The sequence below is a fragment of the Equus quagga genome, chromosome 5 (assembly GCF_021613505.1).
Source record: "Equus quagga isolate Etosha38 chromosome 5, UCLA_HA_Equagga_1.0, whole genome shotgun sequence".
NCBI classification, from domain to species: Eukaryota; Metazoa; Chordata; class Mammalia; order Perissodactyla; family Equidae; genus Equus; species Equus quagga.
Window position 1 is genome coordinate 8341658 of NC_060271.1, and position 24407 is coordinate 8366064.

The window sequence follows — 24407 nt, forward strand, 5'->3', positions numbered from 1 at the left end:
ATAACATGTCATCTGGGAATAGGGATAGTTTTACCTCTTCTATTCTAATTTTTTTTTTTTTTAAGATTGGCACCTGAGCTAACAACTGTTGCCAATCTCCCCCCCCCCCCCCGCCTTATCTCCCCAAATCCCCCTGGTACATAGTTGTATGTCTTAGTTGCACATCCTTCTAGTTGTGTCATGTGGGATGCTGCCTCAGTGTGGCCTGACGAGCAGTGCCATGTCCGCACCCAGGATCCAAACCGGCGAAGCTCTGGGCTACCACAGCGGAGTGCACCGACTTAACCACTCGGCCACGGGGCCACCCCCTCTATTCCAATTTTTATCGTATTTTATTTCTTTTTCTTGCCTAATTGATCTGGCTAGAATTTCCAATATAATGTTCCATAGAAGTGGCAAAAATGGGCATTCTTATCTTGTTCCTGATCTTAGGGTAAAGGCTTTTAGTCTTTCATCATTGATAATGATGTTAGTTCTGGGTTTTTCATGAATGTCTTTTATCATGTTAAAGAATTTCTCTTTTATTCATAGTTTAAGTGTAGTTATCATGAAAAGTTGTCGGATTTTACTTCTTCTCCATCATTTGAACTGATTGTGGTTTTTTTGTTTTGTTTTTCCTTCAGTCTATGAATGTGGGCTAATTATTTCTCTGTATTTAACCACCTTTGCGATCCTGGAATAAATCCCACTTCATCATGGTGTATACCCTTTTAATATGCAGCTGGTTCCAGTTTGCTAGTGTTTTGTTGAGGATTTTTGCATCTATATCCGTAGTGGATATTGGTCTGTAGTTTTTTTCTTCTTGTGCCCTCTTTTTCTTACTTTGTTATTATGGTGATGCTGGCCTCATAGAATGACTTAGGAAGTGTTCCCTCTTCAGGTTTTTGGAAGAGTTATAGAAGGATTGATGTTAATTTTTCTTTAAATGATTGATATAATTCAACAGTGAAGCGATCTGGTCCGTGGCTTTGCTTTGATGCAAGGCTTTTGATGCAGTCTCTTTACATGTTATAAGTCAATTTGGACTTTTTGTTTCTTCTTGAGTCATTTTTGGTAGTTTGTGTGTTTTTAGGAATTTTTCCATTTCATCTGGGTTATCTAATTTGTTGTCATATAATTGTTTATAGTATTATTTTTATATTTTTATTTCTATAAGGTCAGTAGTAACATCTCCGCTTTCACTTCTGATTTTAGTAATTTGAGTCTTCTCTCTTTTTTTTCTTAGTCTAGCTAAAGTTTGTCAATTTTGTTAATATTTTCAAAGAACCAACTTTTGGTCTTGTTGATTTTCTCTACTGTTTTTCTGTCTCAATTTCATTAATTTGTATTCTAATCTTTATTATTTCCTCCCTTTTGCTGGCTTTGGATTTAGTTCTTTTTCTGTTCCTTAAGGTGTATTGTTAGATTATTGATTTTAGATTTTTCTTATTTTTTTTGACTTTTTTTAAAAAAACATTTTTTTTTATTAAGATTATGATAGATTACAACCTTGTGAGATTTCAGTTGTACATTATTGTTAGTGATGTTGTGGGTACACCACTTCATCCTTTGTGCCCTCCTCCCACCCCCCCTTTTCCCTGGTAACCACCGAACAGTTCTCCTTGTCTATATGTTAACTTCCACCTATGAGTGGAGTCATATAGAGTTCGTCTTTCTCTGTCTGGCTTATTTCGCTTAACATAATACCCTCAAGGTCCATCCATGTTGATGCGAATGGAGCAATTTGGTCCTTTCTTATGGCTGAGTAGTATTCCATTGTGTATATATACCATATCTTCTTTATTCAGTCATCAGTTTCTGGGCATTTAGGTTGCTTCCACGTCTTGGCTATTGTAAATAATGCTGCAATGAACGTAGGGGTGCATGGGACTCTTGGGATTGCTGATTTCAGGTTCTTAGGATAGATACCCAGTAGTGGGATGGCTGGGTCATAGGGTATTTCTATTTTTAACTTTTTGAGAAATCTCCATACTGTTTTCCATAGTGGCTGCACTTTCTCACCAGCAGTCTATGAGGGTTCCTTTTTCTCCACAACCTCTCCAACGTTTGTCACTCTTGGTTTTGGATATTTTTGCCAATCTAACGGGTGTAAGGTGATATCTTAGTGTAGTTTTGATTTGCATTTCCCTGATGATTAGTGATGATGAACATCTTTTCATGTGTCTGTTGGCCATACTTATATCTTCTTTGGAGAAATGTCTGTTCATGTCCTCTGCCCATTTTTTGATTGGGTTGGTTTTTTGTTGTTAAGCTGTGTGAGTTCTTTGTATATTATGGAGATTAATCCTTTGTCGGATAATAGGTTGTAAATATTTTTTCCCAGTTAGTGGGCTGTTTTTTTGTTTCAATCCTGTTTTCCCTTGCCTTGAAGAAACTCTTTAGTCTGATGAAGTCCCGTTTGTTTATTCTTTCTATTGTTTCCCTCATCTGAGGAGTTATAGTGTCCGAAAAGATTCTTTTGAAACTGATGTCAAAGAGTGTACTGCCTATATTCTCTTCTAGAAGCCTTATTGTTTCAGGCCTAATCTTTAGGTCTTTGATGCATTTTGAGTTTATTTTTGTGAATGGTGAAAAAGAGTGGTCAATTTTCATTCTTTTACATGTGGCTGTTCAGTTTTCCCAGCACCATTTGTTGAAGAGACTTTCTTTTCTCCATTGTAGGCCCTCAGCTCCTTTGTGAAAGATTAGCTGTCCATAGATGTGTGGTTTTTTTCTCTGGGCTTTCAATTCTGTTCCATTGATCTGTGCACCTGTTTTTGTACCAGTACCGTGCTGTTTTGATCACTGTAGCTTTGTAGTATGTTTTGAAATCGGGGATTGTGATTCCTCCGGCTTTGTTTTTCTTACTCAGGATTGCTTTAGCAATTCGCGGTCTTTTGCTGCCCCATATGAATTTTAGGATTCTTTGTTCAATTTCTGTAAAGAATGTCCTTGGGATTCTGATTGGGATAGCTTTGAATCTGTAGATTGATTTAGGTAGTATGGGCATTTTAACTATGTTTATTCTTCCAATCCATGTGCATGGAATGTCTTTCCATCTCTTTATGTCGTCAATTTCTTTCAAGAAAGTCTTGTAGTTTTCATTGTATAAATCTTTCACTTCCTTGGTTAAATTTATCCCAAGGTATTTTATTCTTTTCATTGGGATTGTGAATGGGATTGAGTTCTTGAGTTCTTTTTCTGTTGGTTCATTGTTAGTGTATAGAAATGCTACTGATTTATGTATGTTGAATTTATACCCTGCAACTTTGCTGTAGCTGTTGATTGTTTCTAATAGTTTTCCTGTGGATTCTTTGGGGTTTTCTATATATAAGACCATGTTGTCTGCAAACAGCGAGAGTTTCACTTCTTCATTGCCTATATGGATTCCTTTTATTTCTTTTTCTTGCCGAATTGCTCTAGCCAACACCTCCAGTACTATGTTGAATAGGAGTGGTGAAAGTGGGCACCCTTGTCTTGTTCCTGTCCTCAGAGGGATGGCTTTCAGTTTTTGTCTGTTGAGTATGATGTTGGCTGCGGGTTTGTCATATACGGCCTTTATTATGTTGAGGTACTTTCCTTCTGTACCCATTTTATTGAGGGTTTTTATCATAAATGGGTGTTGGATCTTGTCGAACGCTTTCTCTGCATCTGTTGAGATGATCATGTGGTTTTTGTTTCTCATTTTGTTAATGTAGTGTATCACGTTGATTGACTTGCAGATGTTGAACCATCCCTGTGTCCCTGGTATAAATCCCACTTGATCATGGTGTATAATCTTTTTGATGTATTGCTGTATTCTGTTTGCCAGAATTTTGTTGAGGATTTTTGCATCTATGATCATCAGTGATATCGGCCTGCAGTTCTCCTTCTTTGTGTTGTCCTTGTCAGGTTTGGGGATCAGAGTGATGTTGGCTTCATAGAATGTGTTAGGGAGTACTCCATCTTCGTCAATTTTCTGAAATAGTTTGAGAAGGATAGGTATTAAATCTTCTTTGAATGTTTGGTAGAATTCTCCAGAGAAGCCGTCTGGTCCTGGACTCTTATTTTTGGGGAGGTTTTTGATTACTGTTTCTATTTCTTTACTTGTGATTGGCCTATTCAGATTCTCCATTTCTTCCTGGTTCAGTTTGGGGAGGTTGTAAGAGTCCAGGAATTTGTCCATTTCTTCTAGGTTGTTCAATTTGTTGGCATATAGTTTTTCATACTATTCTCTTATGATCCCTTGTATTTCTTTGGTATCTGTTGTGATTTCTCCTCTCTCATTCCTAATTTTATTTATTTGAGATTTCTCTCTTCTTTTCTTGGTGAGTCTGGCTAAGGGTTTGTCGATTTTGTCAATTTTTTCGAAGAACCAACTCTTTGTTTCATTGATCCTTTCTACTGTCTTTTTTGTTTCAATATCGTTTACTTCTGCTCTTATTTTTATTATTTCCCTCCTTCTACTGACTCTGGGCTTTGTTTGTTCTTCTTTTTCTAATTCTCTTAGGTGTTGTTTGAGGTTGCTTATGTGAGCTTTTTCTTGTTTAGTGAGGTGAGCCTGTATTGCAATGAATTTCCCTCTTAGGACTGCTTTTGCTGCATCCCAAATGATTTGGTATGACGTGTTCTCATTTTCATTTGTCTCCAGATAATATTTGATTTCTTCTTTAATTTCTTCAATAATCCATTGTTTGTTCAGTAGTGTGTTGTTTAGTCTTCACATTTTGGCACCTTTCTCTGCTTTATTCTTGTAGTTGATTTCTAGTTTCATAGCATTGTGATCAGAAAAGATGCTTGATATTATTTCAACTGTCTTGTACTTATTGATGCTTGCTTTGTTTCCCAGAATATGGTCTATTCTTGAGAATGTTCCATGCGCACTGGAGAAGAATGTGTAGCCTGCTGTTTTTGGATGAAGTGTTCTATATATATCTATTAAGTCCATCTGGTCTAATTTTTCATTTAATTCTATAATTTCCTTGTTGATTTTCTGTCTGGATATTCTATCCAGTGGTGGTAATGGGGTGTTGAGGTCCCCTACTATTATTGTATTGTTGTTGATGTCTTCTTTTAGTTCTGTTAAGAGTTGCTTTACAAATTTTGGTGCTCCTGTGTTGGGTGTGTATATATTTATAAGTGTTATGTCTTCTTGGTGGAGAGGCCCTTTTATCATTATATACTGTCCCTCTTTGTCTTTCTTTATCTGTTTTGCTTTGAAGTCGACTTTGTCTGATATTAGTATAGCGACACCTGCTTTCTTTTGTTCATTATTAGCTTGGAGTATTGTCTTCCATCCCTTCACTCTGAATCTGTGTTTGTCTTTGGGGCTGAGGTGTGGTTCCTGGAGGCAGCATATTGTTAGGTCTTGTTCTTTGATCCATCCTGCCACTCTGTGTCTTTTGATTGGAGAGTTCAGTTTATTTACATTTAGAGTGAGTATTGAAATGTGGGGGCCTACCGCTGCCATTTTATGTCTTGTTTTCCGGTTCTCTTCAATTTCCTTTGTTTCCCGTCCCATGGTTTTTAGTCTGTTCTGATGGAGAGCTGCTACTCTCTGTTGTTGTCCTTCTACTTATCTCCTTTGCTGCTGGTTTTGTAGCCCCTTTCCTTTTTTGTTTTCAGGAATGAGGGTTTTCCTGAGCGTTTCTTGAAGAGGAGGTTTTGTGGCAATGAACTCCCTTAATTTTTGTTTATCTGGGAAAGTTTTTATTTCTCCATCGTATTTGAAGGATATTTCGCTGGGTAGAGAGTTCTCTGCTGCAGTTTTTTGTCCTTCAGATTTTTGAGTATATCATTCCACTCTATTCCAGCCTGTAAAGTTTCTGCTGAGAAATCTGCTGATAGCTTGATGGAGGTTCCTTTGTAGGTTAATTTCTTCTGCCTGGCTGCCCTTAGTATTCTCTCCTTGTCATTGACTTTTTCTAGCTTCACTACTATATGCTTTGGGGTCAGTCTACTTGCATTGATAAAGTTTGGAGATCTGTTGGCTTCTGTCACATGAAGTTCCATCTCTCTCCCCAGGTTTGGGAAGTTCTCAGCCATTATTTCTTTGAATAGGCTTTCTGCCCCCTTCTCCCTCTCTTCTCCTTCTGGTATACCTATAATCCTTAGGTTGCATCTCCTAATTGCGTCAGATAATTCTCGGAGAGTTTCTTCATTTCTTTTTAGTCTTAGTTCTCTCTCCTCTGCCTGCAGCATTTCTATATTCCTATCTTCCAAATTTCTGATTCTTTCCTCCATATTATCGGCCCTACTGTTCAGTGCGTCTAGATTTTTCTTAATCTCCTCTATTGTGTTCTTCATTTCCAGTATTTCTGTTTGGTTCTTCTTTATAGTATCGAACTCTTTTGTGACATAGCTCCTAAACTCGTTGAGTTGTCTGTCTGAATTCTCTCAACTCAGTGAGTTTTTTAATGATGGCTGTTTTGAAGGCATCATCATTTAGGTTATATATTTCATTGTCTTTGGGATTGTTTTCCGTGTGTTTGTCATTTTCCTTCTGTTCTGGAGATTTAATATATTTTTTCATATTGCTTGATGGTGTAGATTTGTGCCTCCGCATAGAGACAGAGTTTAGTTACTGCTTCCACTTGTTTCTATTGGTGTGGTGGGGGGACAGCTGTTTATACTGCACCAACCAGGAACCCTATCAGCTGTTGCTAACTGGGCCTGGGCCCATCCTCGCAGTCACAGTGATCCTGTGGGTTCCCTCTTCCGCTGTGGGGGCCGTCACAAGGGGGCTTCAGGCTGCTGGTGCCTACTGTTGCAGACCACCTAGATGTGCTCCCTCCTTAGGGTCTGCAGCGGTGTTTTGGGCTTTCCCAGCGGCCAGGGGCAGGATCACTTATATTTGCAGTGCTGTCACTGTCGGCGCCCACAAAATCTCACTTGTCCGCTATAGGTCACAGCAGAGCTACGGACATCTTCTGCAGTCTGTGGTTAGCCCACCTAGCTATGCTACTTTTGTCCCAGGGTCTTCCAGCCTTGTGGTTGCCGGGTGGGTGCTCTCTACTAGTGCTGTGCACAGACTATTGCTGAGGCTGCTGTGAGACTGTAGAGTTTTCCCCTGGGCCATGGAGCCGGGTCGCTGGAACTCCACCCAGCCCCAGTCCTCTTGCCTAGGATCTCGGGGAGCCCCTTGCCCTGTCTGGGGGATAGCCGGAGACCTTGAGTTCAGTGGCAGCTGGCCAGCTGCTGCCTTGCCTGGGATTCTCCTCTTCGGTACCCTCACGGCGTTTTGGATGCTGGGCGAGACCTCTCTGCTAATGGCAGGTAGAGACTTTGCCTGCTGCCTGGATGGAACTCTGGAGTTTCCCCCCCGGGCCGCGAAGCCGGCCACTGGAGCTCCACCCAGCCCCAGTCCTCTCCCAGGAGATCTCCAGTAGTCCCGAGCCCCTCCTGGTTGAAAGCCTGGTCAGTGGAGTCGACGGCGGCAGCTGGCTGGCCACCGCGCCATTTGGGATTTTCTCTGGGAGCCTCCTGGCATTGTGGATGCTGGGCCGGGCCTCTCCGCTAATGGCGGGTAGGGGTTTTCCCTGCCGCCTCAGGTGTGTAACTCTGGAGCTTCCCTCTGGGCTTAGGTGTAATTGCGGGGGACTTAGGTAGGGCTCTGGTCAACTGTTTCCACCGTTGCTCCTCTGGTGTGCGCTCCCTCCTGCCCTTGGTGTGTGGCGATGTTCTGGGGGCGTCGGCTGGAAGAAAGCCGCTTGCAGGTACTAGGCTGTTCGGGGGTCGGGGTAGGATAGTTTTCACCTATCTCCACCTCCTCCCGGAGGGAAGTCCGTCCACCTTCCGATGTATAGCAGCGTGGGTCTCTCAGGCATCCTGAGATGCTATATGGATATCCTTTCTTAAGCGATGAATGTCCAATTAGTTGTAGATTCGAAGGGGGAGAGACAAAGAAGACTACTCACGCCACCATCTTGGATCTTCCCTGATTTTTCTTATTTTTGAATGAAGATGTTTACAGCTATAAATTCCTTTTTGGTCTTAAAGGTATTTTGTATGATTTCACTCTTTTAAAATTCATTGAAACTTGTTTTATCACCTAACATATGTTCTGTCCTAGAGAATGTTCTGTGTTTGCTTGAGAAAAATATGTATTTCTGTTGTTTTGGGATGGAGTGTTCTGTCCTCTATTTCCTTCTCTCTAGTTGTTCTGTCCTGTATTGAAAGTAGGGTTTTGACATCTCCAACTATTATTGTAGAACTCTCTAATTCTCCCTTCAATTCTGTCAGTATTTTCTAGATATATTTTGGAGGCTCTGTTATTAGGTGTGTATGTGTTTATTATTTTTTATATCTTCTTGATGGATTGTCCCTTTTATCAATATATAATGCCCTTTTTATTCTCATAAAAATTTTTGACTTAAAGTTTCTTTTATCTGATATTAGATAGCCACTGAAACCTCTCTTTTGTTTATGAATTGCATGCATATTTTTCCATCCTTTCACTTTTCACCTTTTTGTGTCTTTGGATCTGAATTGAGTCTCTTGTAGACAGCATATAGTTGGATCATATCTTTTTATCCATCCAGCTAATCTCTGCCTTTTAACTGAAGAATTTGATCCATTTACACTTAAAGTAATTACTGATAAGAAAGCATTTAGTTCTGCTATTTTGCTATCTGTTTTCTATGTGTCATCTCTTTTTCCCCTCAAATTTTTCATTACTGCCTTCTTTTGTGTTTAACTCACTTTTTTTTATTGTACTGTTTTGATTACTTTCTCATTTCTTTTTCTGTATATTTTTAGTTATTTTATGTGTATTATTTAGTTATTTTAGTTATTTTCTGTGTATATTTTAGTTATTTCTAAGAACCTATTCAATTTATAAAAATTTATTTTGAATTAATACCAGCTTAGCTTCAATAGTATACAAAAACTCTGCTCCTATACAGCTCTCTCTCTCCAACTTTATGTTGTTGTTATCATGACTTACATCTTTATACATTATGTGCCCATCAACATCAATTTATAGTTATTGTTTTATACATTTGTCTGTTAAATCATATAGAAAAGAAAGAGGAGTTACAAACTAAAAGTACAATACTGGCTTTTGTATTTACCTATGTAGTTACTTTTACCAGTGTTCTCTATTTCTTCATGTGGCTTCCAGTTACTGTCTCATGTCCTTTAATTTCCCTTGATGAACTCCCTTTAACATTTCTTGTAGCATAGGTCTAATAGTGATGACCTGCTTCTGTTTTTGTTTATCTAGGTATGTCTTAATTTCTCCTTTAGTTTTGAAGGACAGTTTTTTTGGCTCACTGTTTTTGTCTTTTAGCGCTTCAAATATATCATCCCACTGACTTCTGGCCTTTGTGGTTTCTGATGAGAAATTAGCTGTTAATCTTATTGAAGATCCCTTGTACATGAACTACTTTTCTCTTGCTACTTTCATGGTTCCTTTTGGCTTTTGATAGCTTGATTATAATGTGTTTTGGTATGGATGTCTTTGCATTTATCCTTCTTAGAACTTGTTGAACTTCTTGAATGTGTAGTTTCTTGTCTTTTTTCAAATTTGAGAAATTTTAGCCATTATTTCTTCAAATTTGTTCTTTCTGCTCCTTTCTTTGCCTTCTGGGACTCCCTGTTATGTGTATGTTGGTACACTTGGTGGGCTCCCACATATCCCTTAGGCTCTATTCGTTTTTCTTCATTTTTCTTTGTGCTTTTCAGACTGGATAATTTCAAGTGACCTCTCCTCAAGTTCTCTGATCTTTCTTCTGCCTGCCCAAAGTTGCTATTGAAACTCTATAGATAATTTTTATTTCAGTTATTGTAGTTTTCAGTTCCATAATTTCTTTTTGGTTCTTTTTAAAATAATTATCTCTTTATTGATATTCTATTTGTTGACACATTGTCCTGGTTTCCATTAGCTCTTTGTCCATGGTTTCTTTGAGCTTTTTGAGCATATTTAAGATAGTGATTGACAGTCTTTGTCTAGTAAATCTAATGTGTGTTCTTCCTCATGGACATCATTTTTCCTTTGAATGGGACATCCTTTCTTTTTGTTTCTGCATGCTTCACAACTTTTTTGAAAAGTGGACATTTTAAACATTAAAATGTGATAACTCTGGAAATTAGATCCTTCCCCTTCCTCACGTTGCCCTCTCCCCACAAGGAAGATTAGCCCTGAGTTAACGTCTGTTGCCAATATTCTTCTTTTTGTTTTGCTTGAGAAAGATTAGCCCTGAGCTAACATCTGTGCCAGTCTTCCTCCACTTTATATGTGGGTCGCCTCCTCAGCATGGCTGATGAGTGGTGTAGGTCTGTGATGGGGATGTGAGCCATGAACCCAGGCCACCAAAGTGGAGCACGTTGAACTTAACCACTACACCACGAGGCTGGTCCCCTCAGTGGTTTGTTTTTGTTGCTTCTGTGGGTTATAGATTTTTGTTTGTTTAGTGACTTTTCTAAACTATTTTTGTAATTTTTTTTTTTTGGTCTTAAGTGGTCTCTGTCTCAGTCTGCTCGGGCTACCATAACAAAATATCATGGAACAGAGATTTATTTTCTCACAGTTCCCGAAGGCTGGAAGTCTGAGATCAGGGTCCCAGCATGGTTTGCTTCTGTTCAGAACTCTCTTCCTGACTTACAGATGGCCAGCTTCTCACTTTGTTCTCACATGGCAGACAGAGAGAGAGATCAAGCTCTCTGATATCTCTTCCTTTATAAGGGGCACTAATACCATCATGAGAGCCCCACCTTGATGACCTCATCCAAGCCTAATTACCTCCCAAAGACCACATCTCCAAGTACCATCACACTGGTGCTTAGGGCTTCAACATATGAATTCTACAGAGAGGGGCGACACAACATTCAGTACATAACAGTCTCTGAAATCTCTTTTTTTTTTATCTGTGGTCTACTGGTGTTATCAGAGAGATTTCCTTGAACATCTGGAGTGAAAAAGAAAATACAAAGAAATAAGAGGAAAAAAGAAGAGTAGAAAGGAAATTGTTTCCCAATCTTTGCAGCCTGGCTCTGTGTTGGGTGCTCTAACCCTTAGCAGGCTCTTTACAACTCTGTCTTAGCCTTCACTTCCTGCTTGTGCTGAGTCTAGAGATGAGCCAGTAGTTTTCTGAGATCTTCTCTAAGTAGGTGTCCTGCCTTGGACATGTGTGTGGCTTTCTAAATTCTCAGATTGTTTTTCAGTGCCCTAATTTCCCAAAGAAACTCTCTTTCCAGCTTTTCCTCCAGGTTTTTGACATGTCTATTGTTTGCCTCAACTGTAATATTTTGTCCCACGTGACAGTGGGTTTTTCTTTCGCCTTAAAATGTTTTAGAAGAATGTCCTCTATATAGCTGCTTTTTTGCCCAAGAGAGTTCCAAGTTGATGAAACAAAGGAGAATGTCTTGAATCAGTCCTTCAGGTATTCTCACACAGGTCACAACAAACGCAAATTCTTTGAGAACAAAGTCTACTCTGTTCCCTGTAGAACCAGGGACCAGGGTCCAACTGTTGGAATGTGGGCTAGTGTATTCAAGACTGCCACTGAGCCAAGAGTGGGGAAAGGGAAATAAAAATGCCACAAATCTTTCATACTGTTTTTATGTCACCTTGTTTCAACATTTGCTTGATTGTTGTAAGCCATTGACTATTTTCCAGAGTTCTGACAAATTTGATTCTGATAGTTTTTGCTCACTTTTTTGGTGTTTCTGTAGAGGGATGCATTCTTGGAACTAGCTTCTACAGCTGTCATTGAGGAAGGGTGTTTTTGCTTGCACTTTTTGATATTTGCTGCTGTGGGTCCACTCTGCGCTCCCTGTAGTTTTTCTCTCTACTTCCTCCTGTGCAACTTCTGCCCTATCTTAACTGTTTAAGCAACTTTTTTTTTTTTTTAAAGATTTTATTTTTTCCTTTGTCCCCCCAAAGCCCCCCGGTACGTAGTTGTATATTCTTCGTTGTGGGTCCTTCTAGTTGTGGCATGTGGGACGCCGCCTCAGCGTGGTTTGATGAGCAGTGCCATGTCCGCGCCCAGGATTCGAACCAATGAAACACTGGGCCGCCTGCAGCGGAGCGCACGGACTTAACCACTCGGCCACGGGGCCAGCCCCTGTTCTAAGCAACTTTTATTAGTGTTTTTGAGTTTTTGGATTATCCCTGTCTTTTCATTTAGCTTAAAATGAAGATTGCATTTTTTAATGTTCTCTCATTTGTTTGCCTTTGTTGCTTTTTCTGGTATCCAGGATTCAAACTGTTCTCTTACCCCCTAAAATTCCTGCTTGATGTTTGTAGTCAACCCCAATTTCACCCCAAATCCCTGGTAATCATTTATATGTTTTCTATTCTTATAGCTTTGCCTTTTCTAGAGTGTCATATAAATAGTATAGTATATAGTATGTAGCCTTTTGAGTCTGGCTTTCACGTAGCATAATGTGTTTGAGATTTATCTACATTGTTTTGTGTTATCAATAATTGGTTGATTTTTGTTGCTGAGTAGTTTTATCTTGTATGAATGTACAGTTGAAGGACATTTGGGGTGTCTTATGTTTTCAGTGTTTGTGTATAAAGCTGTTATATACATTCACGTATAATTTTCATGTGAACACGTTTTCATTTCTTTTGGGTAAGTCCTAGGAGTAGGATTACTATGTCCTAACTTTCTAAGAAACTGCTAACCTGTTTTCCAAAGTGGCTATATCCTTTTGCATCCTCACTGGTAATGTCTTAGGGTTCCAGTTCTTCTATATCCTTACCATCTCTTGATATTGTCAATATTTGTCTCTCTCTCCTTGTTGCATTTCCCTAATGACTGATGATGTTGAAGATTTTTTCATGTGCTTATTCTCATCTGTATATCTTCTTTGATGAAATTTCTTTTAAAATCTTTTGCTGTTTATAATTTATTTGAATTGAGTTTTGAGAATTCTTCTTATGTTTTGGTTATTAGTCCTCTGTTAGACCTATTTGGCAGATATTTTCTCCCAGTCTGTGGCTTGCCTTTTCATTCTATTGACAGTGTCATTCAAAGAACAGTAGTTCTTCATTTTAATGAAAGCCATTTTACCAATTTTTTTGGGCTGTGCTTTTGCTGTTGTATCTAAAGGTCACAAAAATTTCTTTCTATGTTTTCTCCTAGAACAGCACTAAAAATAGACTGAAAGTAATATATATAATTAAAAATTTTTTAGTATCCATATTAAAAAATTAAAAAGGAACTGGTGAAATTAATGTAAATGTCATGTTTTCTTTAAGCCAGTATATTCAAAATGATCATTTCAACGTGTATTCAACAGAAAGATTATTAATGAGATACTTTATGTTTTAATTTTTGCACTAAGCCCTACCCTGGTGTGTATTTAGCACAGCACATCTTAGTTGAGCCACATTTCAAGGGCTCACTAGTGATGTGTGTCTAGTGGCTACCATATCAGATGGCACAGATCTAGAAGTTCTATAGTTTTAGGTTTTATTTTAGATCTGTTATTTATTTTGAGTTAATTTTTGTATAAGGTGCAAGGTATGGATTGAAGTTCATTTTTTTACATATGGTTGTTCATCAGAACTTTTTAATAGAAGTTTGTTCTGGGCAGTTAGAGGTTTAAAGATCATCCTGGGCTCTAAAGCTCAATGTTTAAACATGCTTTCTTTTGTTGCCTTATTTTATTGTTTTATATTTGAGTGAAATGTATATTATTTTGTAATTAACAGTTTTCAAGCTATTTTTGTAAAATGCTCAGAAATATTAGGCATTTAGTGTCTTGGCTTTATTTATTCAAGCTTCAGTTACACATTATGCTGTTTACCTCTTTAAGACTAATTAACCTCTGCATTCTCAAAGTTATATCTAAAGTTCTTATTTACTTTGTTTCCAGGCATGTACTGGCATTGAAAACATTGATGAAGCTATTACATTGCTTGAACAAAATAATTGGGACTTAGTGGTAAGTGTTTGTTTCTTTTTTCAGCTTTATTAAGATATCATTGACATATAACCTTGTGTAAGTTTAAGGTGTTCAGTGTGATGATTTGATATATGTATATACTGTGAAATGATTGCTACAATGTTAGTTAACACATCCATCACCTCACATAGTTACTTTCTTTTGTGGTGAGAGCTTTTAAGATTTACTCTCTTAGCAACTTTCCAAGATATGGTACAGTATTGTTAACTGTAGTTACCATGCTGTACATTATATTCCCCAGAACGTATTCATCTTATAACTGGAAGTTTGCAGCCTTTGACCACCTTTGCTCATTCTCCCCCTGTCCCCTGGCAACCACTAATCTAAACTACTCTGTTTCTGAGTTTTGTTTTCTTTTTAGATTTCACATATAAGTGAGGTCATACAATAGTTGTCTTTCTCTGTCTGACTTACTTCAAGTACTTTTTTCTTTATTTGACCAGTAATCAAATTTTACAAATTCTTGAATGTCTTTAGCATTCCTTATAGACGGTTCAGCATACCATTGTGCATCTATAACTCTAATCTGAATGAATAAAATGTAAATGTTATGTCTTTAATGTGAAGTTCATATTTAGTTCAGTGTTAAATTACTAAATTATTATGAATTCTTAGATAATTTAAATAATTTTAAAAGTTATTCTCTTATCTTATTGTGTATTATGGTTTGTCTTCCCCTGTAGTATTGAGATGGAGATGCTTGGAAGGAGAGAAAAGTCAGGCTTGTTTGAATGTCTAAACAACTCTGATGTTTTCCCCTCATTTCTTGGGGCCATCACTGATGATTACTGCTTTTTAAAACTGTTAAAGAAGTGGCATTCTGCTGTGGTTTTCCTTATGAGCTTTAGACATTTTAATGTAGAAGTGGTTTAGTTATTTTTGTAGGGGGCAGGGGGGAGTAACTCAAAAGGCAAGGCCCAGCACAGACTACACATTCACAAGATTGTAATTTATTTACAGTTGCAAAGCAGGCTAAAAAGGAATTGTACAGCAGTATAGGAGCAATATTGGTTGTATTGGGATGACACAGATGTCCCTGAATGCATTTGAAATCCTTAAAAAGCCTAAATTACAATTTTGAAGAAGTGCTAATTTTCAAAAGTCAAAACTAGAGATGTGTATTTCTAGAGCTGAGATTAGATATGTAGGTATATTCAGGTTCATACGTGGACTTACATAACCAACTATCAGTTATCTATATGCTTTGTGTAGATTTACTACTATTAAATTTTTCTTTTCTTGTGAGGAAGATTTGCCCTGAACTGACATCTTTGCTGGTATTCCTCTATTTTGTATGTGGAATACCTCCGCTGCATGGCTGTTGAGTGGAGGAGGTCTGTGCCTGGGACATGAACCCATGAACCTAGGCCGCTGAAGCGGAGTGCGTGGAACTTTAATCACTCAGCCACAGAGGCAGCACCTACTACTATTAATTTTTTTACTCAAACTATAAAAAGCCTTTATTTTCAATTTGTAAAAGTAATAATGCTCATTGTAATGAAATGAGAAGCTATAGAAATTTACAAAGAAGAAATTAATAACAACCTTTAATCTCATCACTTAGAGATAGTAATTGTTTAACTTTTTTTTTTTTTTTCCTGAAGAATGTTCACCCTGAGCTAACATCTATGGCCATGGCCAATCTTCTTCTTTTTGCTTGAGGAAGATTTGCCCTGAGCTAACATTTGTGCTATTCCTCCTCTATTTTATATGTGGGTTGCTGCCACAACATGGCTCCTGATGAGTGGTGTGGGTCTGTGCCCGGGAACCACACCGGGGCCTCCAAAGTGGAGCATGCCGAACTTAACCACTAGGCTATGGGGCCAGCCCCTGTTTAACATTTTTGAGTATGTTATTCCAGGGTGTTTTCTCTTCATTATGTGATTAATTTCTTTTTATACAAATAAGATCATTCTATTTCTACCATTTTGTAATCTGCATTTTTCACTTAACCTATCATGAATGTCTTTCTAGCCATGTAAATGTGACTGTTCATCATTCTTTTTAATGTGTTTTAATGTTTACATGCTATTTCATGGTGTGGTTGTAGCCTAATAATTTTACCAGTCAGTCCTAGATTTTTAGACATTTAGGATTTTTGCAATATTTCCTATTATGCACATTACTGTAGAGAACATTCTTGTATGTGCATCCTTGCATACTTAACCTCTTATTTTCCTAGATGATATTGAATAAATTCAATTCATAATTGAATTTCTGGGTCAAATTGTATACATATTTTTAGGTTTTTGGATACTTATGGTTAAATTGCCTTCCGGGAAGGTTACACTAAATTTAATTTCTACCAACTGTATACACTTTGAGATTGCCTATTTCATTAAGCCAGTGCTTTGTTATTTTTTTAATATTCTGGCACTTGTCAAAATTTACAAATAGGTTCATATGGCCTGACTCCAAATCCAGATTTTTACCGCTGTGCTATACTCTTAAGAAAGCATGGTGTAGATGACATGTCCATGATTTCTATGTGTGTGTGGGTGGGGGAAGGGGCAGCAACTTATTTGAAATGATGTCCCCAGATTTCTAGACTGGCAGCTTCTTTTGCAATAGCAAGTGCATTGCTTTATTTAGTTTGTGTATGTTTAGGGTATCTTTTGGAGAGGCTGATGTAAATTATTGGTTGAGGTTAAAAAATCCCACCAAGCCTCTCTTGCGCAGTACTGACGAGAGGGATATGAGGTGGAGTAAAGGGAGATTGTGGGCTGAAAGAACTGACTCTAAGTCTCTGGTGTGAGAATTACCATTTGAGGGGGATGGATATAAGTTCTTTCCTTATCTGCTTCCTATTGGTCCATGTTCATTAGTTTTGAAGGTTAAAACCTTTGTTGGTTCGGTGTTTTTTCAATCCAATCCATGTAGAGTATTGCAAAAGGAAAATTTTCCCAGATAGTGTTAAATAATTGAATGGTACAGGTGTTCTCTAAGTATTTCTGTTATTTGATTTTGGAAAATATTATAATGGCAGTTGGGTTAGAAACACTGATGTTATGTTTCTGCAGAAATGCAATCTCACGCTGTACTGGACCCAAGCAAAAGCATCAGGCTATCTTTTGCAAGCTTAAACTTTGGCTTTCTTTTGATATATATGTCCTAGTTGGCTTTCCTTTGCAATTAATCCACTTTTATCAAGTGAAGATTTTCTGTGTTTTGTAGCTATCTTGCTCTATAAATTTTCTCAGTTCTCCTATTTTTATATTTCAGTCACTTGTCATTGTTTTCTTTCTCTCTCTCTCTCTTTTTTTTTTGGTGAGTAAGATTGGCCCTGAGCTAATATCTGTTGCCAATCTTCCTCTTTCTGCTTGAGGAAGATGGTCCCTGAGCTAACATCTTTGCCAGTCTTCCTCTTCTTTGTATATAGGATGCCGCCACAGCATGGCTTGATGAGCAGTGTGTAGATCCACGCCTGGGATCTGAACCTGTGAACCCCAGACCACCAAAGTGGAGCGTGTAAACTTAACCACTATGCCACTGGGTTGACCCCTATGTTGTGTTTTTTTAAAAATGAAGCTTAAGTATTTTGAACAACCCAAACTTCTCATTAGGATCATGGAACTTTTTATATGTTGTTTTCTGTATTTTACTTGTGCATTATATTTTGTGTTTCTAAATTATGCTTATCCCTGCTCTGTGTTTTATGGGCCTTGTGGAACAGTTTGCATAATTTGAATCTTTTCCTAGGACATGTCTGTATTTTAACTTTCCTGTATATAGCAGTTAGACCTCTCCTTCAGGGTTTTTGTGCACATTTTGCTAGAGAAGTGTAGAGGAATGTGAGTTAGGCATCACAATCTGGAATTGTGATGAATTTAAGAAAATCCAATAACAAGAAAACTCATTCTGTCAGTACTGAGTGCTTACAGTATATCCAAATTTATGCTAGATGCAGTGGGAGCTTAAAAAACACGTAATAATATGTGGTGTATGACTTTGAGAAGTGTACTGAAAAATTGATAAGACATGTGGTCTTTTATACATGTATGTTATACTCAGAAATGGGAATAGTGTTGTGAAAAAATGGTTGCAAATAGACTATCTACTTTATAGATTTAGACACACAAAAACTATTCTATATGGAAATATAGCCCAGTCCCAGGAATTTTACTCATTAGCCACTTTCCTTGATCTGCACACTATTTTCATTATATAGCTATCCACAAAACAGTGCTTCCAAACCCTATGTTTTAAGTACCCCACAGTTGACTCTTCTTATTTTGGGACAACTACAGATTGGGTTATATACGCTAAAATTCTGAAAACAAAATAATATGAACTTTAAGACTATTGGGAAGCATCTTGGGCTACTGTTTTACTTAACATGAAGCGTATTGTACTCTCCCTACCTCCATCTACCTCAGACTTTCATTTTTCACATTGTCTTGCACTTACAGTTAAGAGAAGATTAATGTCATTACAGTTGATTGCTTCCACACAGATGAATATTTTCTGTCTATGTCTGGAAAGGTGAATACGTAAGGAAGAATTATTGGCAATGAATAAGAATCTTTTACCAAAGGATTACCTTCTTACATGGAAGTGTACTGCATGATCACTATAAATTGTGATCTGGGCTCCAGAATTGACCCACTGCTCGTTTTCTGTTTTCAGTATAGAAGAATATGGGCCAGTGGAGATAGAAATCTGTATTGTTTGTTTTAATTTTGAGTAATCAAAATGTGAGACAGCTAACTATAGTGGTAAGCCCATTGCATTAGTCTTGAATCAGGAGCCGTGGCTTGTCCAACGCTTGTTGTTATTTTATTGAGTATGGCCTAGGCCAAGTTATTTCTCTGAACTTCTGAACATCTGCATATAAAATAAGGGATTTGGACTAGATCATGCTCAAGATCCTTTGATACATGAGATATTTGTGAAGAATCTGTGTCCTAATTTCTGTCAAGATTCCACAAGAAGCAGTCAATTATTAAGAGTAGTATAAGCAAACATTTTAATAGAACTTTATAAGTTTGAAACACTTGTACACATACCATTTGTTTAATCCTTTTAACAGCTTTATCATGTAGGTAATGACAGGACAAGATGCTATGCCAGTTGTTTCACAGAAGGTCTGTATTTATGAAACTCCTTCAATAAATTAAAATTTCTAGTGAGCTCTTGGTGATCCAGGGAAAGATATTTGGCATATACTTGATAACCCAATGCTAAGTGAAATAAAGTAAAAGTAAACATTAACCTAGCCATACTACATTTTAAGTACTCTATGCTCTTAGGAAGTGACTTTTGAACTTTGCACTCAATTTCTGCTCTAGTGTGCTGCCTGTGCTGACATAGCTGTTTTGTTGAAGAAAGACTCTATTCAGAGTACTTGTATTTATCTTTAACTATGTGTTTCAACTTAAGGCAAAAATCAAATGAATCAGCCTATCTATTTTTGGATCGTCACTGAGTTTCTGGTCTTCAAAGATAATTTTGTATTAATAGAAGCTTATAATAAAGTCATAAACACTGAAGAGTCAAACCCAAGGAAAATTATCATGCACATAACCTGTCTCATTTTAAGATTCATTGAGGTGTTTTGAGACAATTCCATTCCACCAATTTTCACTTTTGAAGAAATGTGCCTTGATGATTATCCTAAAATTCCTTAGAATAATATTTCCTACTACCCTACTCAGGATGTGACTATAGAGTTCCTCGAATGTGCGCTGCTTTTCTACTTTATGCAGTGTTATGAACACCTGCAGTTCTATGAATGAACTAGTCTAACTAGTGACATAATGAGTCTCTGTCGTTGTCAGAAAGCAGCCAAGCATTGAGCTTGGCTTCATCAATGGCCATTAGACACTGTCTTATATTTGCACAGATCTTTGCTATGAGAGAAGAGAAGTTGCTACGAAGGAATATCTCATCATGTCAATTTCTCCTTTGCTATGGCCTTCTTTGTTTCCCTTGTTTTTAAGGGACTGTAAGTCCATTATTTACAGAATTTTTCAATTTCTCAGTTTGTAATTTGACTACCATTCTACTCCTATTGTCTCTTCTTTTATTGAGGGTCTCCTTTGTGCTAGGTATCGTGTCAAGTGATTTACCCTGGATTGTTTCATTTACTCTTCACGGCAGTCTCAAAAGGTGGATAGATAGGTATTATCTGTATTTTATAGATGGGAAACTGAGGCCCAATGAAGTTAAGTAAACTGTCCATGCTCACACGTCTGATAAAGGGTAAAATTGTGATTTTGAACCCAGGTCTGTCAGCCCATAAAAATTTTCATAGCTTTAAAGTCATGGTTTAAGGTTATTAGATTTTCTGTACCCAGTGTTATTCTTTTCTGAACTCCTGTAGTCTTCTACCACTCACAACTAATTTCACGTTGTCAAGTAAAAGACTTTTTGCTATACTTACTTAGTGGTATTTTACTCCAAATATGTTTATGCTTTGTTTTCAAATAGATTCTAGAGGAAAAGAATTGTGTTTCATATTAATTTTGTCTTGGCACATGATAGTTGCTTAATAAATGCTTATTTGACTGATTTTTGTCTCTAGCACACATTTTTAAGTCTATTTTCCATCTCTCATTTGGATATTTGAAAAGTCTTTGCTGTTAAGACTTCTGACTCTTACTGCTATTACTCTTCCTTACCTGGCAAACATAGGATTGGAGGAGAGAGGGAGGATAACTCAGATACCCAAGGAGTAGGATTGGGCCGATTTCATTTTCTCACTAGTAAAATTTAGATGGTCTCTACCTGTTGTAGCTTTTTGAGAAATATTTTTCACAAATAAATTCTTTCGTTTGCAGTTTTTCCCTAAGCATCTCATAAAAATCTTTCCCCCCCTTCTGTTTATTTCTGGTTGTGCCATTCTAACATAATGAAAGCGCATCATATAACCCAGTTTATTTGAAACTTTTTGTCATTCTGCTTCAGGAGAAAACTTAGTGTGATAAAAACTTCTGCTTCTTAAAGTGTAACTAAGTGGATATGAAAGAATTGTTTTTTACCTTTCAAAGGAAAAGTTAAGTTTTTATAAACATGAAATTCCAGTTTACTAAACTCATGGTGGTTCACATTATCAAATCAAAGCTGTCTGAGGTCTGCATTTTTTTCCCCTGACTGCAACTTGACTTTCTGCTTATTTTTTTACTGGATTTTGCTCATGTTTTATTACTTTTCCTTTAAATGTAATCTAGTTCTAGAATTACTTTATTGCATGAACCAAACATCTCCTCTTTTATCAAACCTATGGTAGATAAAAGTTGAGAGGCTTTAAGACCTAGTAAAAATGTGGTGTGTTCATCACGTAGCAGGAAGGGATGTGCCCACTGTTAAATGAAGTTGGAAATGTGGCTAATATTTATTGCTTTCTGATTTCTAGTACAACTTATCTAACCTATGTTTCAGAGCACAGACTATTTAAATGAAATAGTAAGGCCTCATCTCACAGCTGTGAAACTAAACTAAAGGCTTTATGCTAATTCTGAAAGAAGTAGTATGTGCTACCTATGATTTGAACATTTAAAAGAAAATAAAAATTTAAATGGTTTTGTTTTTGAATTTGTTCAGTTCAATCAGATGCACTTTGATCTTGATATTTTATAAAGCTTGCTAACCTACAAGTTAGCTTGAGTTTAAAAATGAGGTTATTTTCAACAAGTTGCCTTGCTGTGATATTTAACTAATTTATTTCTATTTCTGGAAGTGGTTTAAACAAAATATCATTGTAGCAAAGTCAGTGGTTTAGCACACCTGTAAATGTGATGACTTGCAGTTCCTCCTGCCGGTTTCAAGGATCAGCTGACATAAATCAGTGTGTGCTTAGAAAAGAGAAAATAATATGGCAGTTAAAATATCTGTTTTTATAATTCTTTATATTTATAATGACAGTTTTTTAAAAGTTTGCTATTTACTGGTAATACAATTTGTTAAAAATTTTAGTTATACTTCTGTCTTTAAGTAAAATGGTAATTAAACTGTTCACATACAAAAATTTATACTTCCTACTTATATCTCCCTAGGTCCTCATTTTCTTTTATTTATTTTCTATTAAAATTTTTTTTTTTGAGGTAATGCTTAAGATCTACTCTACAGTTCAGTGGTATTCAGTGTATTCAGTGTTGTGCAACCACCAGCTCTCTTTAGTTGGTTTTGAAAATTCTTGGTTGTTATTTTTTTTCTGCTCTTTTCTTGCTCTTTTGTCCTTCTTTGTTTCTGGCTATGCATATATTAAATAGTTTGATTTTGTCATTTAGCTTTTGGATGCTCTCTGTTCTGTTTTTTCCCCATCTTTTTTTTTTTTCTATGTGTTTTCAGTTTGAGTAATTTCTATATTCCTATCTTCAAGTTCACTGATTCTTTCCTTGACTATGCCAATTCTGTTAATAAGCGTGTTGAAGAAATTCTTCATCTCTGTTACTATGTTTTTTTATTTCTAGCATAGTTTCTCCCTCTGCTGAAATTACCCATCTGGTCTTCTGTGTTGTCCATTTTTTTCAATAAGGCCTTTAACATATTAATCACAGTCATTTAAAATTCCCTGTCAGTTTTAACATCTGTATCCTACCTGAATCTGTTTCTGATGATTGCTTGTCACTTGCAAATGTACCTTTTCTGGACTTTTGGTATGCTTTGCAATTTTTGTTGAAAACTGGATGTTTTATGTAGGATAGTAGAGACTAAGATAAATGACTTTTATCTCTGGAAATAGCAATGGCTTGCTTTATGCTAAGACTTTAGTCTAGGTGTTTGAATTGATCTAATTTTTTGAGTTGGGTTGTGTTTGAGATTTATTTTTCCTATGGCTTTGCTCAATACACCAAAGCCTTCAAATTCCTCTTTGATACTTTGTGTTTAGGGTGTTGACTGGTTTGCTAGAGATTTTTTTTTCCCCTCCCCAAATACCCTCAGTACATAGTTGTACATCTTTTTAGTTGTGGGTCCTTCTAGTTGTAGCATGTGGGATGCCGCCTCAACATGGCCTAACGAGCAGTGCCATATCTGTACCCAGGATCTGAACCCTGGGCTGCTGAAGCAAAGCGCACAAACTGAACCACTCGGCCATGGGGCCGGCCCCCAGAGATTTTTTTTTTAATGCTCACTTCACCTTCAACTTTTGATTTTCTCTTTGTGGTTCAGAGACAATGTGTCTCCTGCAAGTTACTGTTACTCTGCTAACTAGCCTGGCGGTGGGGACTCGAGGGCATTCTGTTTTTCTGATAATACTTCAGCCTTCTGCCATCATTGAGTCCCTGGGTCTTGGGTTTGTGGCCTTCTCAAAGCTCCTGTCTCCCTCCAGTTATAAATCTGAGACCAGTATGTTTTCCTTCCCTTCTTCCTGGGGTAGAGGGTTTTTTCGCTCTTTTCTCTTCTTCTGGTTGCTGTGGATATCACCAGTGCCCTCAGGTGACAATGTTTGTTCTTCTCCCCTCAGATTAAGGCTTTTGTTTTGTGAGGGAGATGGAAGGGTCCTGGCAGAGTTTTGTGCTGCTCTCACAGTGTCTGCTGCTCTTCTCCCTTTGTTCTGCACCTTGGTAGAGACTCTCAGGATTCTGCCAATTTTTTTTCTCTGAGCACTTGGTGGTGTTCGTGGAGAAAAAGCCTGTAAGAATTGCAGACCCCTTAACTCTTTCTCACCAGTGCACTGTTAGACTCTACCAATTTGTCAGTCATCCTAGTGTAGCTCTTAGCCTAGTAAAAGTGCTCACATCTTGTCTCTCTCTTCTTGCACCTGTCTTAGGTTTTGGGCCAGTTATTTGCCCTATGACTTTATCATTCCAGTGGGTTCCAGAGACGTCATGAACTCAGGCTTTCTCTCTCTCTCCATTATAAGGTTGGAAGCAATACTCTTTCCAATTCTCTAATGATCCATTGTCATTATTTTGAAAAACCACTGTAGGTTCAGATTGTATTTCTTCTTTCCCCAATAAGTGTTTTGTAGATGGTTTTAAAATTTCCAGAACCCGGGTGCTTTCTATTTTCTTGTTTTTGTTGTAACTTCTAGTTCCATTGTATTGCATTTAGAGAGTATTGTTTACAACATTTCTGCTTTGTGGAAATTATGTTTCTTTGTGACCTAACATATGATTCATTTTTGTGCATATGTCATGGGCTTTTGAGAGGTGTGTTCTCTATTATCAAAATGCTAGAGTTTAGTGTATATACATAAGATCTTCTACCTCCTGTCTTATTTTCGTTTGATCAAGTTTTGTCCACTTGGTCTGTCTTGTATTGAGAGTTGTGTATGTAGTCTCCTACTATTAGTGTATTTCTGTATCTTTAAATCTCCTGTAGGTTGTCCTTCATGAAGTGGTTGCTGTATTATTTCATGCATACATATTCCTAAGTGTAATATCTTCATTGTGAATTGTGGCTTTTATCATTAAAAAGTAGCCTTTGTCACATTTAATGCTTTAGTCTTGAATTCTACTTTGTCTAATATCAGATGGCTACCCCTACTCTTTTTTTTTTGTTTTTATTATCCTGATATTTTTATTTTATTTTTAGTCATTTTTTTTTTTTTTTAAATTTTTTTTAAAGATTTTATTTTTTCCTTTTTC

General features: G+C 37.2%; 1 protein-coding gene across 3 annotated transcripts in view; it reads left to right on the plus strand.

The window, feature by feature from the left end:
- Positions 1-24407, plus strand: part of FAF1 (Fas associated factor 1) — a 473869-nt gene that overhangs the window by 66432 nt on the left and 383030 nt on the right. For all 3 annotated transcript variants that reach the window (XM_046660423.1, XM_046660421.1, XM_046660422.1), the window contains one exon: positions 13786-13854. In XM_046660423.1, the coding sequence (XP_046516379.1) occupies positions 13786-13854 (69 nt within the window). The remainder of the gene's footprint in view (positions 1-13785; positions 13855-24407) is intronic.